This window comes from Ciona robusta, chromosome 7, assembly GCF_009617815.1.
Source record: "Ciona robusta chromosome 7, ASM961781v2".
Classification (NCBI taxonomy): Eukaryota; Metazoa; Chordata; class Ascidiacea; order Phlebobranchia; family Cionidae; genus Ciona; species Ciona robusta.
In genome coordinates, this window is record NC_143241.1 from 4,245,112 (window position 1) to 4,259,867 (window position 14,756).

Consider the following 14,756-nt stretch of genomic DNA (forward strand, 5'->3'; position numbering starts at 1 on the left):
AAAGAGATTATGTTTGTATTTTTTAGTTTATCCCGAGAATTGTGATTCATATCGCGGACCTCATTCTATTGATTGTCTCATAACAATCTGGGAAGAAGTGGATTGCAAAGTCAAAGGTCAAAGATATCCTGGTGATCTTTCATCTACAGCTTATAATGCTGTGAAAAATACAGATTTGCGGTAAAGCTATATACTATATTAAATGGCGTCATTCTATATCTTTCTTAAATAGTAATGTTAGTCACAATAGATTTGTGATTTACAATGAGTGTGACTTTTTGTTAATGTTAAAACATTTGTGCAAAGGTCTGTAAGAGAAGACATGGAGGAAATAAAGTCATCAGCTGATGGGGGAAGTGATGATAATCAGATGAGCTGTTATGGATTAGGTAAATAAGTTTTGTTTGCAAACTTTTGTGATGATTTGTAAGGTTAATGCAAAAAATAAAAACTAAGTTTTTTATCAGTTTTTCCCGAAAATTGTGAAACATACTATGGGCCACATAGTCTTTATTGTCTCACAACTATCTGGGAATCAAAAGGTTGTTTAAGTGAAGGATCAAAGGCTCCAGATAAACTAAACAAAGCTGACATAAAAGCATTCAACTTAATGAATGTTGAGTAAGTTCACCATTTCATGTTTTAAACAAATTATATGAATATTATTCTTTGCAACAGTGAAGTAGTTGATCACATAGAAACAATAAAAAGTGAAGCTGATGGAGGAAATGTTATCAAGGGAGAAGAATGTTATGGGGGAGGTAAATACTAAATAGTCTTGTTTTTATTGTATGTTGATTGTTAATTTATGGGCGTATCAGATAACTTTTTTCGTTCGTTGTGAATTTGCTCTTTGAAAAGTAAAGGAGAATACTTGATCTCCCAATGTTTGCGTCTCTGATTTTCATAATAATATTAGTTGATTATACTTCCTAACTTGAAGTCAATGGCTACAGGAAAATAATGCTGAACAGCTTGCATGCACCTGCGATTGGCATGCCAGAGCTTTAACAACTGCAGAATATCCCTAATAACAGTTATGTTTTCCTGTTGTAACTTTTTCAAACACAACTTTCATGTTTTAAGTTTTTCCTGAAAACTGTGAAACGTTCAACGGACCTCATTCTATTGATTGTCTCATAACAATCTGGAAAGAAGCGGGTTGCGATGTCAATGGTTTTAGATATCCAAACAATCTTGCAATTACAGATGCCGATAATTTGAAAAATATGGATTTAACGTGAGTTAACACCCAAAAAAAATATATCACAGACAAAACAAATACTTAAATTTAGAGCTTTAAAAGAAAATATGGAAGGTGTGAAGTCAGCAGCTGATAATGGAAATGATGATCAGCGATTAAATTGCTATGGAATTGGTAACAACATAATCTTATTAAGCGCAATATTCTTTTGGGATTTATTATGTAGCTTTAAAGTTGATATATATATATATATATAACTTTTGGGTAGTTTAAAAAAATAGTTTACAATTCTCTTTTCCAGTGTTTCCTGAAAATTGTGACGGGTTTTATGGACCACACAGTGTGGAGTGCCTTACCACCATATGGGAATCAAAAGGTTGTTTGGGTGAAGGAGCGAAAGCTCCAGTTAAACTAACACCAAGTGAAAAACAATCTTTAGATTTGTTAAATTTAATGTAAGTTTTTTGTATAGTTTCATTGTAAGCCTCGTTGTTAAATTGCAATAGCTAAAGAGGTTAATTACTGCTTCAGATTTCTAAAAAATCTTTAATAAATTTACAGTTAAAGTTTGCACATCAGTAATTATTTATGTATTTATACTTTTTATAGTAGTTTAAAGCGTAGGCGTCGATTTTTTTTCGTGGGACAACGTGAACTTTTACTATGAGGTCATTAAGATTCATTTATAGTGGTTTAAAGTGAGTTTGTTATAGCTAATTACTGGTTTACATTTCAGTATTTAATTCAATCTTTTTTTTGTTTTTTTTACAGTGATGTTGGAAATAATTTTGAAACTTTGCGAATTGGAGCAGATGGTGGTGATAAAGATAAAGGATTGAAATGCTATGGAATTGGTTTGTACATTGATTTATTGGTGGTGTTACAAATCAGCATAAATTTTTTTCAGATTTTCCTGAAAGTTGTAACTCATATAACGGACCTCACTCCATTAATTGTCTCATCACAATCTGGGAAGAAGTGGGTTGCAAGATCAAGGGTCTTAGATATCCTGGAGTTCTAACAAATGCAGACGCAAACACTTTGAAAAACATGAATTTAAGGTGGTATTTATGAGCTAAATATTTTTTATGAATCTATATTTACAATAGGAATGGGCCGAATCGAATCTGAATACTCGGTGTTGTTCAATGCATATTTAGATATTCGACCGAATCTGAATATGCGTGGTCTAATCCGAATACTTCCTGTTTCGCTCAAATTGCCACGCTCGCACTATTCATTGTGTTAAAATATTATGCGGATTCACATTGTCGTTTATATTATAACCTAACCCAGTTCGTTCGTTAGGAAATAACTCTAGGATAGTAAGAAATCCCAGCGCTTGCGAATAACCGAGTGGACAGTGTTTCCGATTTCAACATTCTGCAACACTGCAATTCACGAAACTCCCATCTTGTGCGGCCTTCTCTGATCGTGAACCACGTGTTCGTTTGATCTGAAACCACGTGTTTGTGCAATTTTAATTAGCAGCGCCTTCGGACTAAAACCTAATGTGTTTCCGTGTGTCTTTTTTTCTTAATGACGTCAATAGCGCTTGTGCTCCTGCTATTACCTAATTGCCGCACTCGAAGAAGCTTAGCTTTTTCATGTTTTCGATTAAAAAATTTATAAAAACGAAAATATCATGATTTGCACATTTACTTTCCTGGCTATAGTTATCGAAGGAAATGTAAATTAAATTCGACCGTATTCTTGACGAGACACTACTCGTCAATACAACGTTTTAATCTGCCAACTTTGTAATTCTGGTTTCTATAGGAAAGTGTAAAAATCTAGTTAACCCTTGATGTCATGTGGCTAATAGCGGTGCGTCGCCTTTTATCGGCACTCGGTCGTTGATTGACAGATTTTAAATTAATTTCTCGGCGCGCAGATATTGCTACGATAGAACGTTACCAATAGAAACGAAATGAATATGCAATGGGTATACACATTCATTTGTTTCACCACTGTGAACTAGGTTAAATAACGTCACCGAATATTCGGATTCGATCAAATATTGGACCGTAGACATTCGGATTCGCCAAATCCTAATAGTTTATATCTCGGCCTATCCTTAAACTATAACTGTTCAAACACAGAGATGTGAGAGCAAACATGGAAGGTGTAAAATCGGAAGCTGATGGTGGGAATGCAGATCAACAATTAAACTGTTATGGCATTGGTAAGATTTCCTATGTTTCATGTCAAAATTTTTCTTAACCTTTTAATTTGTAGCAATTCCTAAGACATGTGACTCTCACAATGGACCACACAGTGTGGAATGTCTTACAACTATCTGGGATTCAAAAGGTTGTTTGAGTGAAGGAACAAAGGCTCCAGATAAACTAAACTCAGCTGAAAAAGAAGCATTGGACTTGCTTAATTTAGAGTGAGACCATTTTAGTTTATCACTGTCGTATATTTTAAAATTGTTTGTTATTTTGTACAGTGATGTTGGACATAATTTTGAAACTTTGCGAATTGAAGCTGATGGTGGTGATAAAGATAAAGGATTGGAATGTTATGGACTTGGTTTGAATTCTGTTTTATGTTTTTGTTGGTCAGTTTACTTACACTGTAATACATTTTTTTCTTATTTCAGTTTATCCTGACAATTGTAATTCATATAACGGACCCCACACAGTTGGTTGTCTTACCACAATCTGGAATGAGGTTGGTTGCAAAGTCGAAGGTCTTAGATATCCTGGCATCCTAACAAGTGCAGATGTCGATGCTTTAAAAATCCTTAGTTTAAGGTATTTTTAACGATCTTACTGTCATCATTATATACATTTTGCTCTTCAAATACAGAGATGTAAGATCAAACATGGAAGGTGTGAAATCAGCAGCTGATAATGGAAATGATAATCATCAGCTGAATTGTTATGGAACAGGTGAATTTTCTATTTCAATTATTTTGTTTTTGAAGTGTTTGAATTAGCGGTATTAATGTTTTAATTTACCTCCAAATGATTGCTGTCACAATGTTTATAACTTTTTGTATTGACGTTGTTTCGCTTCTTTTTTTGATTCGATATTATATCTTTATTGTTTTCAAGGAGATTATATTGTTATTTTTTAATGTCAGAAGTTTTAGAATATTAAACCTTTTCAAATCTTAATCTAAACTTAATTAAGGTGCAATATAACTATTGTTGTTTGTTACCATTGTTAGTTCCATGATGTTCAATATTAGAGCACTGAGAACACTGGGACATAAATATATTTGAGAATGACAAATCAAATATGGTTATTGGCTTTTTAAAATACTTGTATAATTAAAATGTTGGATCCATATTAACTTGCAATCCTGGTGGAAAATGCTTACATTTTTATTGAGTATACTGTACTTTTCCTTTTTTATTTTGTAAAATATAAAACAGAGACCTGGTTTTGTTTTACTAATTTCTAATTTACTTATCATCTTTATTACAATGTAGTATTCCCGGATAATTGTGCTTCACATGATGGACCACACAGTGTTGAATGCCTTACTACTATCTGGGAATCAAAAGGTTGTTTAAGTTTAGGAACAAAAGCTCCAGTTAAACTAGACTCGGCTGAGAGAGGAGCTTTGGATTTGCTTAATTTAGAGTAAGTCTGTATTTGCTCTGTCTTGGTAAATAAATATTTGAAAAAAAAGTGTAATACATGAATAAATCCCAAAATGTACAGTTTGTAGTGTTTAACTAAAAGATAAAATGTGATGCAGCTACATTCTTCTGGTGTACAGAGTACAATATAAACTGCTTTATGTGTTTCAGTAATGTTGGAATTAATTTTGAAAATACTCGAAATGAAGCTGATGGTGGTGACAAAAATAAAGGATTGGAATGTTATGGAATTGGTTTGTACATTTTGAACAACATTGCTATTGGTACTTTTTTGCCTACTATTGTACTTTTATTTCAGTTTATCCTGAGCATTGTGGTTCATATCATGGACCTCACTCTATTAATTGTCTCATCACAATCTGGGATGAAGTGGGTTGCAAGTTCAAGGGTCTTAGATATCCTGGTGATCTAACAAATGCAGACGCAAACACTTTGAAAAACACGAATTTAAGGTAATATTTATGAGATGGCTACTTTTATTTACCGACACCTGTTCAAACACAGAAATGTAAAAGCAAACATGGAAAGTGTAAAATCAGAAGCTGATGGTGGGAATGCAGATCAACAATTAAACTGTTATGGCATTGGTAAAATTTAAATGTATGGTTGATAAACAATACTTTAATTAAGGATGTGCCGAGCCGAGCCCGAACTCAAAAGCTTGTGCCCAAGGGTCTCCTTTTTTGACGCTCGGCACTCGGCTTAAATCTGGGCTGAGCACCGAGCCTTATGCTATTGCTATAATGTTGCACGCGAGAAAATAATAAAAATAAAAAAAAGCAAAGCCAGTAAAAGATAAGGAAAATAGTCAGTGTAGCTTTCTTTTTAATTATTTTTCGTTCGTTGTGAATTTGCTTTCTCGCAAGTATTAAATCGCAATGTCAGCAAAATTGCCCCAATTACAGCCGGTGTCGAATTACATGAGCGCCCAATGTTTCTGTCTCTGATTTTAAATAGAAAACACAAACTTATAAACTTTTTTATAATTAAATAATATAAACTGCTGCAACCAACACGTTTTGCTTTCAATATTACATTCTTTCGCTAGAATTTGGAACGTTTTTTATTCAATCGTTACATCACTTGTTCTATTACAACATAACTATGGATTAAGACTTTTTATAATATAAGAATCGGAAGGAACGTGCCCACTGCCTGACCATCTACGGGATCGAAACCTTGTGTATGAGCGTCACATTTTTACACTTCGGCCGGCGTAGAAAATAAAGAAAGCAAATGTGTTAGCATACATTCCACACCTAACAAACGAAGCAATTGTTGTGAATTTATTCTTGTGGAAAGTGACGTAATGAAACTCTGGTTTTCGTGCGGTGCCAACAAACAATGTTTTTTGGCTTTTGCCCAAGCTTGACCAAGATAATATTTTGTAATATCATATTACAATCTCTGTTGGTTACAATTTGCTGATAGCGCCGTTTCTCGCTCTTATATTTGCATCAAACAAAATTCCCATAATCGCGATTTACCTGCATTTAAACTAATCATTAGAAACAAAAATTATACACAGACTACAGATTGTATGTAAGCAAAATTAATGTAGCGATGCTTTTCGACTGAATAAGAACGCATTCTCGTACGCCTTTCTCTCTTATGCCGGCTGGTGCCAAGCTTTCTGTTGAAGCTCGAAACTTGGCAAATCCGAGCTTTTACAACTTCAGCATATCCCTAACTTAAATATAGTTATTTGCATTGTTGAATTTTACTGCATTTGCATTGTTGAATTTTACTGTGTACTTGGTAAGTGGGGTGTTGGACCAAAAGTTTAGGCCAAACCTTTTCTGATGTTTACATTCATATCATTGCCTTTTCTTTTTTATAACCAATTAAATATTTAATTTGTAGCAATTCCCAATACTTGTGACTCTCACAATGGACCACACAGTGTAGAATGTCTTACAACTATCTGGGAATCAAAAGGTTGTTTGAGTGAAGGAACAAAAGCTCCAGATAAACTAAACACCGCTGAAAAAGAAGCATTAGGCTTGCTTAATTTAGAGTAAGTACATTTTAGTTTTTATCCCTTGCATATCTATTTTTAACTTGTTTTGTTATTTTGTACAGTGATGTAGGACATCATTTTGAAACTTTGCAAATTGAAGCTGATGGTGGTGATAAAGATAAAGGATTGGAATGTTATGGAATTGGTTTGTATTCTGCCTCGTGTTTTTGTCGGTTAAATTATGCTGCATTTCATTTAAGATTATCCTAAAAATTGTGACTCATATCATGGACCTCACTCTATTGGCTGTCTTACCACAATCTGGAATGAGGTTGGTTGCAAAGTCGAAGGTCTTAGATATCCTGGCGTCCTAACAAGTGCAGATGTCGATGCTTTAAAAATCCTTAGTTTAAGGTATTTTTAACGATCTTACTGTCATCATTACATACATTTTGCTTTTTAAATACAGAGATGTAAGATCAAACATGGAAGGTGTGAAATCAGCAGCTGAAGCTGGGAATACTAATAACCAGTTAAATTGTTACGGAACAGGTACATTTTTATTTTAAAATTTTGTTTTTGAAACAGTTTGAATTTCATTAGTGGTACAATAGGTGTCGATTTTATAAAGAAATCCATATTTTTTTGGGTGGCAAAACACTTGCAAACGGCTGCGAAAATTTTGTCTAGCATGGTGGATCGAAATGAACTTTTCAAAGATACAGTTTTTTAACAAAAATAGTAAAAACAGTAGGAAAAAATAATACAAATTGGACAAATGATAATATAAACACAAAGAACTACAGTCAAATAAATAATTTTAGAACCAAACCCGTTTGGCAAGCGTTTAACCAATGAATTCATTAACAATGCTTACATACATTACATTCAATGCTGTTTATGTCCATTGCTTAGCAGTTTTGGAATGAATATTTAAAGGTTGTTAAGCCTCTGCTGGCTCTGCGTTGAGTGCAAATAAGCTTTGATTTGACGCAGGATACTGAATGAACGCTCTGTCTCACATGATGTTGTCGGAAGCACAATGTAAATAATAAAAGCAGTGTGCATATTTAGCTTATTATTTTTCATCGTAGGAGCTTTCAAAAATTGGTCGCAAAGCTTCAGAATTGAGATAATAATAACAACAGCGGGCAAACTACTAAACTCGCTTTCTCTTTATACCTTCAGTCACCAACCACCGTAATTTGTATATCAAATTCATTCGAAGAAAAATAACAATATTCGGTGTTTAGAATGAAGCAGAAAATGAAGCAAAAAGTTACTGGCAATAGCACAAACAGACATAGAACAACAATAGCTTTGTTTTTCATTACAGTATAAAATCGAGAAGTTGCTTAAACCAAAGGCGTTGCGTAATTCTGCCAATCCCATCTTTTGGCATCAGCTGAGGAAATACTTATTTTTCGGGCAGCTTTTATTTGCCGAACAGAAAAAAAGCTTCCAAATTTCGCTGATTCATATTTAGTTTTCACGAACCCGCTTATCAAAAGTTCAAGATAAATAATTTGATTAAAGTTAAAAATTTTGTAGTATATTTTTCATGTATACTTTTATTATATACAAAGTCCCATTGTTGCGTGTAAAAAAATCTCTAAATCACTACTTATCTTTATCGCTTTCAAGGAGATGAATAAAAAGAATACACAGAGATTTAGAAAAAAAAAAGAATTAAAATCATTGTTTATAATGATACCCCTATATTTTTGAAATTACTTAATAAAACATTAGATCTATATTACCTTATAACGCTGGAAGAAAAATGCTTACTTATTTCTTTAGCAGACTGTATTTTTACTTGTTTTTTTTGTAAAATATAAAGCAAAGTTTGAGTTTTGTTCTATTTTTAATTGGCATATCTTTATTACAATGTAGTATTTCCGGATAATTGTGCTTCGCATGATGGGCCACACAGTGTTGAATGCCTTACTACTATCTGGGAATCAAAAGGTTGTTTAAGTGAAGGAACCAAAGCTCCAGTTAAACTAGACTCAGTTGAGAAGGAAGCTTTGGATTTGCTTAATTTAGAGTAAGTTTGTATTTGCTCTGTCTCAGTTTGCAGTATAAACTTCATTTGTGTCCTACAGTAATGTTGGAATTAATTTTGAAAATACTCGAATGGAAGCTGATGGTGGTGATAAAGATAAAGGGTTGGAATGTTATGGAATTGGTTTGTACATTATTAACCAGAGCAACATGTATGTGATTGGTATAATGTGGGTTTTATTTCAGTTTATTCTGAGAATTGTGATTCATATCATGGACCTCACTCCATTAATTGTCTCATCACAATCTGGGAAGAAGTGGGTTGCAAGATCAAGGGTCTTAGATATCCTGGAGTTCTAACAAATACAGACGCAAACAATTTGAAAAACATGAATTTAAGGTAATATTTATGAGATGGCTACTTTTATTTACCGATACCTGTTCAAACACAGAAATGTAAAAGCAAACATGGAAAGTGTAAAATCAGAAGCTGATGGTGGAAATGCAGATCAACAATTAAACTGTTATGGCATTGGTAAAATTTAAATGTATGGTCGATAAACAATACTTAAATATTGTTATTTGCATTGTAGAGTTTTACTTTATATTTGGCAAGTGGGGTGTCGAGCCAAAAGTTTAGGCCGAACCTTTTCTGATGTTTACATTCATGTCATTTTTTTTTTATAACTGATTAAATATTTTATTTGTAGCAATTCCCAATACTTGTGACTCTCACAATGGACCACACAGTGTGGAATGTCTTACAACTATCTGGGAATCAAAAGGTTGTTTGAGTGAAGGAACAAAAGCTCCAGTTAAACTAAACACAGCTGAAAAGGAAGCATTGGGCTTGCTTAATTTAGAGTGAGACTGTTTTAGTTTATCACTTGCGTTTATTTTATTCCTCTTTTATTATTTTGTACAGTGATGTTGGACATAATTTTGAAACTTTGCAAATTGAAGCTGATGGTGGTGATAAAGATAAAGGATTGGAATGTTATGGACTTGGTTTGAATTCTGTTTTATGTTTTTGTTGGTCAGTTTTACTCACGCTGTAATTCATTTTTTTCTCATTTCAGTTTATCCTGACAATTGTAATTCATATAACGGACCCCACTCTATTGGTTGTCTTACTACAATCTGGAATGAGGTTGGTTGCAAAGTCGAAGGTCTTAGATATCCCGGCGTTCTAACAATTGCAGATGTCGATGCTTTAAAAATCCTTAGTTTAAGGTATTTTTAATGATCTTACTATCATCATTATATACATTTTGGTGTTCAAATACAGCGATGTAAGATCAAACATGGAAGGTGTGAAATCAGCAGCTGAAGCTGGGAATACAAATAATCAATTGGATTGTTATGGAACAGGTAAATTTTCTTTTGCAATGCTTTGTTATTGAAACGTTTTGTTCCTTTAGTGGTACTGATGTTATAATTTACCTTCGAATTATTGCTGTCCCTATGTGTACGATTTTTATTTTCGTGATTTTCATTTATTCGTTGTTTCAATAAAATGATCTGTTTCATTTTTTAGAAAGATAAATAAAAATAGTTATGTTGTTATTTTGTTATTATTGACACAAATTTTCCACAATTTCAAACATTTCTAAACCTCAGTCTCAACTTGATTTAGTTGCAATATAATTACAGTTCTTTGTTACCAGTGTAAATACTCTAATTTACACATCTTTATTACAATGTAGTGTTTCCCAATAATTGTGCTTCTCATGATGGACCACACAGTGTTGAATGCCTTACAACCATCTGGGAATCAAAAGGTTGTTTGAGTGAAGGAACCAAAGCTCCAGTTAAACTAGACTCTGCTGAGAAAGAAGCTTTGGATTTACTTAATTTAGAGTAAGTTTGTATTTGCTCTGTCTTGGTGTACAGTATAATGTTTATTTTGGTCTTACAGTGATGTTGGAATCAATTTTGAAACCATACAAATACAAGCTAACGGTGGTGACAAAGAAAAAGGGTTGGAATGTTATGGACTCGGTTTGTACATTCTTTTCTACATTGTTTCATTACTTTTGTTAACTTAGCTTTGAGAAATAGTTGTTCGGGGCTCTTTAAAGGTTAGCAGTTGAAGGATCATTGCTGCTAGTAATGTAAGGGTCTGTGGCAAGACATTTAATGACAATTTCCTCAACCCAGTGGTCCTTAATTGGGCTGTCCAAATAGTCAAAACAATCCTTACATAGGTGGTAACTTAGAAAAAATTATTTTATTGCCTGGCAACAGCCATTATAAAATGGAATGTTTTATTTCGTGCATCTTGTGCCTATTTTTGAGATGCTGTGTATGCAACTATTTTTGTGTTTTTTTAATGAGTTTACTTTCTTTATCTTTTTATTCCTAAAATTTGTGACAGTGAAAATCTATTCATTTTTTCATTTAATACAAGTTAATATCAATTGTTTTTTTTTAGTTTATCCTGGGAATTGTAATGGGTGTCTGTGTTGTTGGGCCAAACCCTTAATGGCACTTAATAAATTTTCTAAATTGTCAACCCTATATTAAAAAAAATTAAAAAGATAATTTCTTTCGAAGTTACATAGTGATAATTCGGAAACAGGAACGAGATGTATGAAACAGAACACGTGTGTTATACCGACTGTCTTTGCTCCTAGGAAGGATGAAAAGCTACACTCATTGCATGTTTTTATGTGATTTATTTTAAAATCAGATTTATTTCAGTTTATCCCGAAAATTGTGATTCATATCACGGACCTCACTCAATTGATTGTCTCATCACAATCTGGGAAGATGTTGGTTGCAAGGTTCAAGGTCTTAAATATCCTGGTGATCTAACAAGTGCAGATGCTGATGCTTTGAAAAACATGGATTTAAGGTGATTTTTTGGTTAAACTGTTTTGTTTACCTATAATATTTAATCACAGAAATGTAAGAGCAAACATGGAAGGTGTGAAATCAGCAGCTGATAGTGGAGATGCAGATAATCAATTGAATTGTTATGGCATTAGTAAGATTTTTATAATAATATTTGATATATTATGTTAAATAATTACCTTCAGTATTGGCTATGTTGTATTTATTATTTTATTGGGAAGCATCCAACTGGTATGATAATTCTTTATTCATTTTGTATCCTTTTTAGTAAAATGGTAATGAGAATTTTAAAACAATATTTTATTTCCGATTTGCAGTAACTCAATAACCGTTTTACTTTGTAGCATTTCCAAATGGTTGTGGTTCTCATAACGGACCACACAGTGTGGAATGCCTTACAACTATATGGGAATCAAATGGTTGTTTAAGTGAAGGAACAAATGCTCCAATTAAACTAAACACAGCTGAAAAAGAAGCGCTGGATTTGCTTACGTTGGAGTATGTGTTTGTTAGTTAATCACTGGTATATAGTATCAATTTTATTTACCATCTTTACAGTGATGTTGGCATTAGTTTTAAAACTACGCGAATTGAAGCTGATGGTGGAGATAAAGATAGAGGATTGGAATGTTATGGAATTGGTTTGTACATAGTTAACAAAATTGTTATTGGCTAATGTATTTTATTTCAGTTTATCCTGATAATTGTGATACGTATATTGGACCTCACTCCATTGATTGTCTCGTCACAATCTGGGAAGATGTTGGTTGTAAGGACAAGGGTCTTAGATATCCTGGTGATCTGACAAGTGCCGATGCAGATGCTTTGAAAAACATGAATTTACGGTGATTTATATATGAAATTTTTCATTTAATTATACCTGTTTAAACACAGGAATGTAAGAGCAAACATGGAAGATGTGAAATCAGCAGCTGATGGTGGAAATGCTGATAATCAATTGAATTGTTATGGCATTGGTAAGATTTTAAAATAATATTATATATATATTTTATTTATCTTTAATGATTACCTGCAACATTGGCGGTTTTGTGAATGTTTTGGTCATTGTAAAAAATCAAATAAGGCAAAGTTTAATGGTTTCAAGTGGTGTTTCACTTTTATTTTAGGCTTACTTTTATTTTTCATTTTGTTTAATAATAAATCAAATTTCTTTAAAAATGTTACTTTTTTGTATAATCTAATTAATGTGAAATAACTGGAGGTCGACCGATATATCGGTTCACTGATATTATCCGCCGATATTTACGTTCTACGATAAAGTATCGGTAAAAAAGCAGCACCGATATATAAATCGTTCATGCGAAGCGACGAGTCCTACTTGACCTTTACGTGCGTCGTAGTTTAGCCTTTATGTGCGTCGTAGTTTAGCCTTTATGTGCGTCGTATTTTAACATTTGCGTGCGTCATAGTTTGACCTTTACGCGTGTAGTAATTTGACCTTTACGCGTGTCGTAGTTTAGCCTTCATGTGCGTCGTAGTTTAACGTCTACGTGCATTGTAATTTGACCTTTACATTCGTCGATAGTTTGACCTTTACGTGCGTCGTAGTTTGACCTTTACGTGCGTCAAAGTTTAACGTCCACGTGTGTTGTAGTTTAACGTCCAAATGCGTCATAGTTTAACGTTAAGGTGCGTTGTAGTTTAACGTCCATGTGTCTCATAGTTTAACGTTCACGTGCGTCATAGTTCAACGTCTACATGCGTTGTAATTTAACGTCCACGTGCGTCATAGTTTAACGTTCATGTGCGTTGTAGTTCAACGTCTAGGTGCGTTGTAGTTTAACGTCCACGTGCGTCATAGTTTAACGTCCACGTGCGTCATAGTTTAACGTCCACGTGCGTCATAGTTTAACGTTCATGTGCGTTGTAGTTCAACATCTAGGTGCGTTGTAGTTTAACGTCCACGTGCATCATAATTTTGTACAAAAGCAACCTAATTGGAGTTACCTATTAAGAACATGCAGACTAAGTGATGACCAACCATTTTTTATCTATAATAACTTTCAGTATCTTGAATACAGGTATTAATTTTGAATAATACTGATTATTTCATATGTTTCGCTATAGTGTCAAATATCTGTATCGGTAAAAGCTAAAAATATTGGTATCGGTATCGGTGAAAAAAATTGATATCGGTCGGTCTCTAAAAATAACTTTGCAGCATTTCCAAACACTTGTGACTCTCACAATGGACCACACAGTGTGGAATGTCTTTCAACTATCTGGGAATCAAAAGGTTGTTTAAGTGAAGGAACAAAGGCTCCTGATAAACTAAACACAGCTGGAAAATATGCCTTAAATTTGTTGAATTTGGAGTGAGTTTGTTTACTTATGCTCTGATCTAAGCAAAGTATAAACCTCTTTGTATTTTTCAGTGAAGTGGGAACTAACTTTGAAACTTTGCGAATTGAAGCTGATGGTGGTGATCAAGATAGAGGATTGGATTGCTATGGACTTGGTTTGTTTTATGCATTGACCGGCACTATAGGGCAGTGGTTAACGCACCTACCTCTAACGTGGAGGTTACAAATTCAAGGCTTAATGCTGCTACTGTTATAGGTGTTTGTATTGTTGGGCAAAACCCTTAATGGCACTGAATGAGTTTTCTAAAATGTCAAACTTATTTTAAAAAATATCAAAAAGATAATTTTTTGCGAAGTTGCATACATGATAATTCAGTAAAGGGCACGAGATGTATGAAACAGAACACGTGTGTTATAACAACTGTCTTTGCTCCTGAAAAGAATAAAAAGCTACACTCATTGCATGTTTTTATGTGATTTATTTTACAATCAGATTCATTTCAGTTTATCCTGAAAATTGTGATTCGTATCACGGACCTCACTCCATTGATTGTCTCATCACAATCTGGGAAGATGTTGGTTGCAAGGTTCAAGGTCTTAAATATCCTGGTGATCTAACAAGTGCAGATGCTGATGCTTTGAAAAACATGGATTTAAGGTGATTTTTTTGGTTAAACTGTTTTGTTTACCTATAATATTTAATCACAGAAATGTAAGAGCAAACATGGAAATGGTTAAATCAGCAGCTGATAGTGGAGATGCTGATAATCAATTTAATTGTTATGGCATAG

The 14,756-nt window shown here is 33.5% G+C and overlaps 1 protein-coding gene across 2 annotated transcripts in view; it reads left to right on the forward strand.

The window, feature by feature from the left end:
- LOC149733953 (uncharacterized) overlaps positions 1-14,756 on the forward strand; it is a 55,190-nt gene that overhangs the window by 28,805 nt on the left and 11,629 nt on the right. For both annotated transcript variants that reach the window (XM_089880689.1, XM_089880690.1), the window contains exons 32-73: positions 27-180; positions 307-389; positions 468-621; positions 679-761; positions 1,087-1,240; positions 1,296-1,378; positions 1,506-1,659; positions 1,976-2,058; positions 2,112-2,265; positions 3,307-3,389; positions 3,443-3,596; positions 3,657-3,739; positions 3,810-3,963; positions 4,019-4,101; positions 4,648-4,801; positions 4,972-5,054; positions 5,120-5,273; positions 5,326-5,408; positions 6,685-6,838; positions 6,904-6,986; positions 7,042-7,195; positions 7,251-7,333; positions 8,675-8,828; positions 8,887-8,969; positions 9,032-9,185; positions 9,238-9,320; positions 9,496-9,649; positions 9,711-9,793; positions 9,865-10,018; positions 10,074-10,156; positions 10,492-10,645; positions 10,704-10,786; positions 11,489-11,642; positions 11,692-11,774; positions 11,986-12,139; positions 12,200-12,282; positions 12,333-12,486; positions 12,536-12,618; positions 13,824-13,977; positions 14,038-14,120; positions 14,470-14,623; positions 14,674-14,756. In XM_089880689.1, the coding sequence (XP_089736815.1) occupies positions 27-180; positions 307-389; positions 468-621; positions 679-761; positions 1,087-1,240; positions 1,296-1,378; positions 1,506-1,659; positions 1,976-2,058; positions 2,112-2,265; positions 3,307-3,389; positions 3,443-3,596; positions 3,657-3,739; positions 3,810-3,963; positions 4,019-4,101; positions 4,648-4,801; positions 4,972-5,054; positions 5,120-5,273; positions 5,326-5,408; positions 6,685-6,838; positions 6,904-6,986; positions 7,042-7,195; positions 7,251-7,333; positions 8,675-8,828; positions 8,887-8,969; positions 9,032-9,185; positions 9,238-9,320; positions 9,496-9,649; positions 9,711-9,793; positions 9,865-10,018; positions 10,074-10,156; positions 10,492-10,645; positions 10,704-10,786; positions 11,489-11,642; positions 11,692-11,774; positions 11,986-12,139; positions 12,200-12,282; positions 12,333-12,486; positions 12,536-12,618; positions 13,824-13,977; positions 14,038-14,120; positions 14,470-14,623; positions 14,674-14,756 (4,977 nt within the window). The remainder of the gene's footprint in view (positions 1-26; positions 181-306; positions 390-467; positions 622-678; positions 762-1,086; positions 1,241-1,295; positions 1,379-1,505; positions 1,660-1,975; positions 2,059-2,111; positions 2,266-3,306; positions 3,390-3,442; positions 3,597-3,656; positions 3,740-3,809; positions 3,964-4,018; positions 4,102-4,647; positions 4,802-4,971; positions 5,055-5,119; positions 5,274-5,325; positions 5,409-6,684; positions 6,839-6,903; positions 6,987-7,041; positions 7,196-7,250; positions 7,334-8,674; positions 8,829-8,886; positions 8,970-9,031; positions 9,186-9,237; positions 9,321-9,495; positions 9,650-9,710; positions 9,794-9,864; positions 10,019-10,073; positions 10,157-10,491; positions 10,646-10,703; positions 10,787-11,488; positions 11,643-11,691; positions 11,775-11,985; positions 12,140-12,199; positions 12,283-12,332; positions 12,487-12,535; positions 12,619-13,823; positions 13,978-14,037; positions 14,121-14,469; positions 14,624-14,673) is intronic.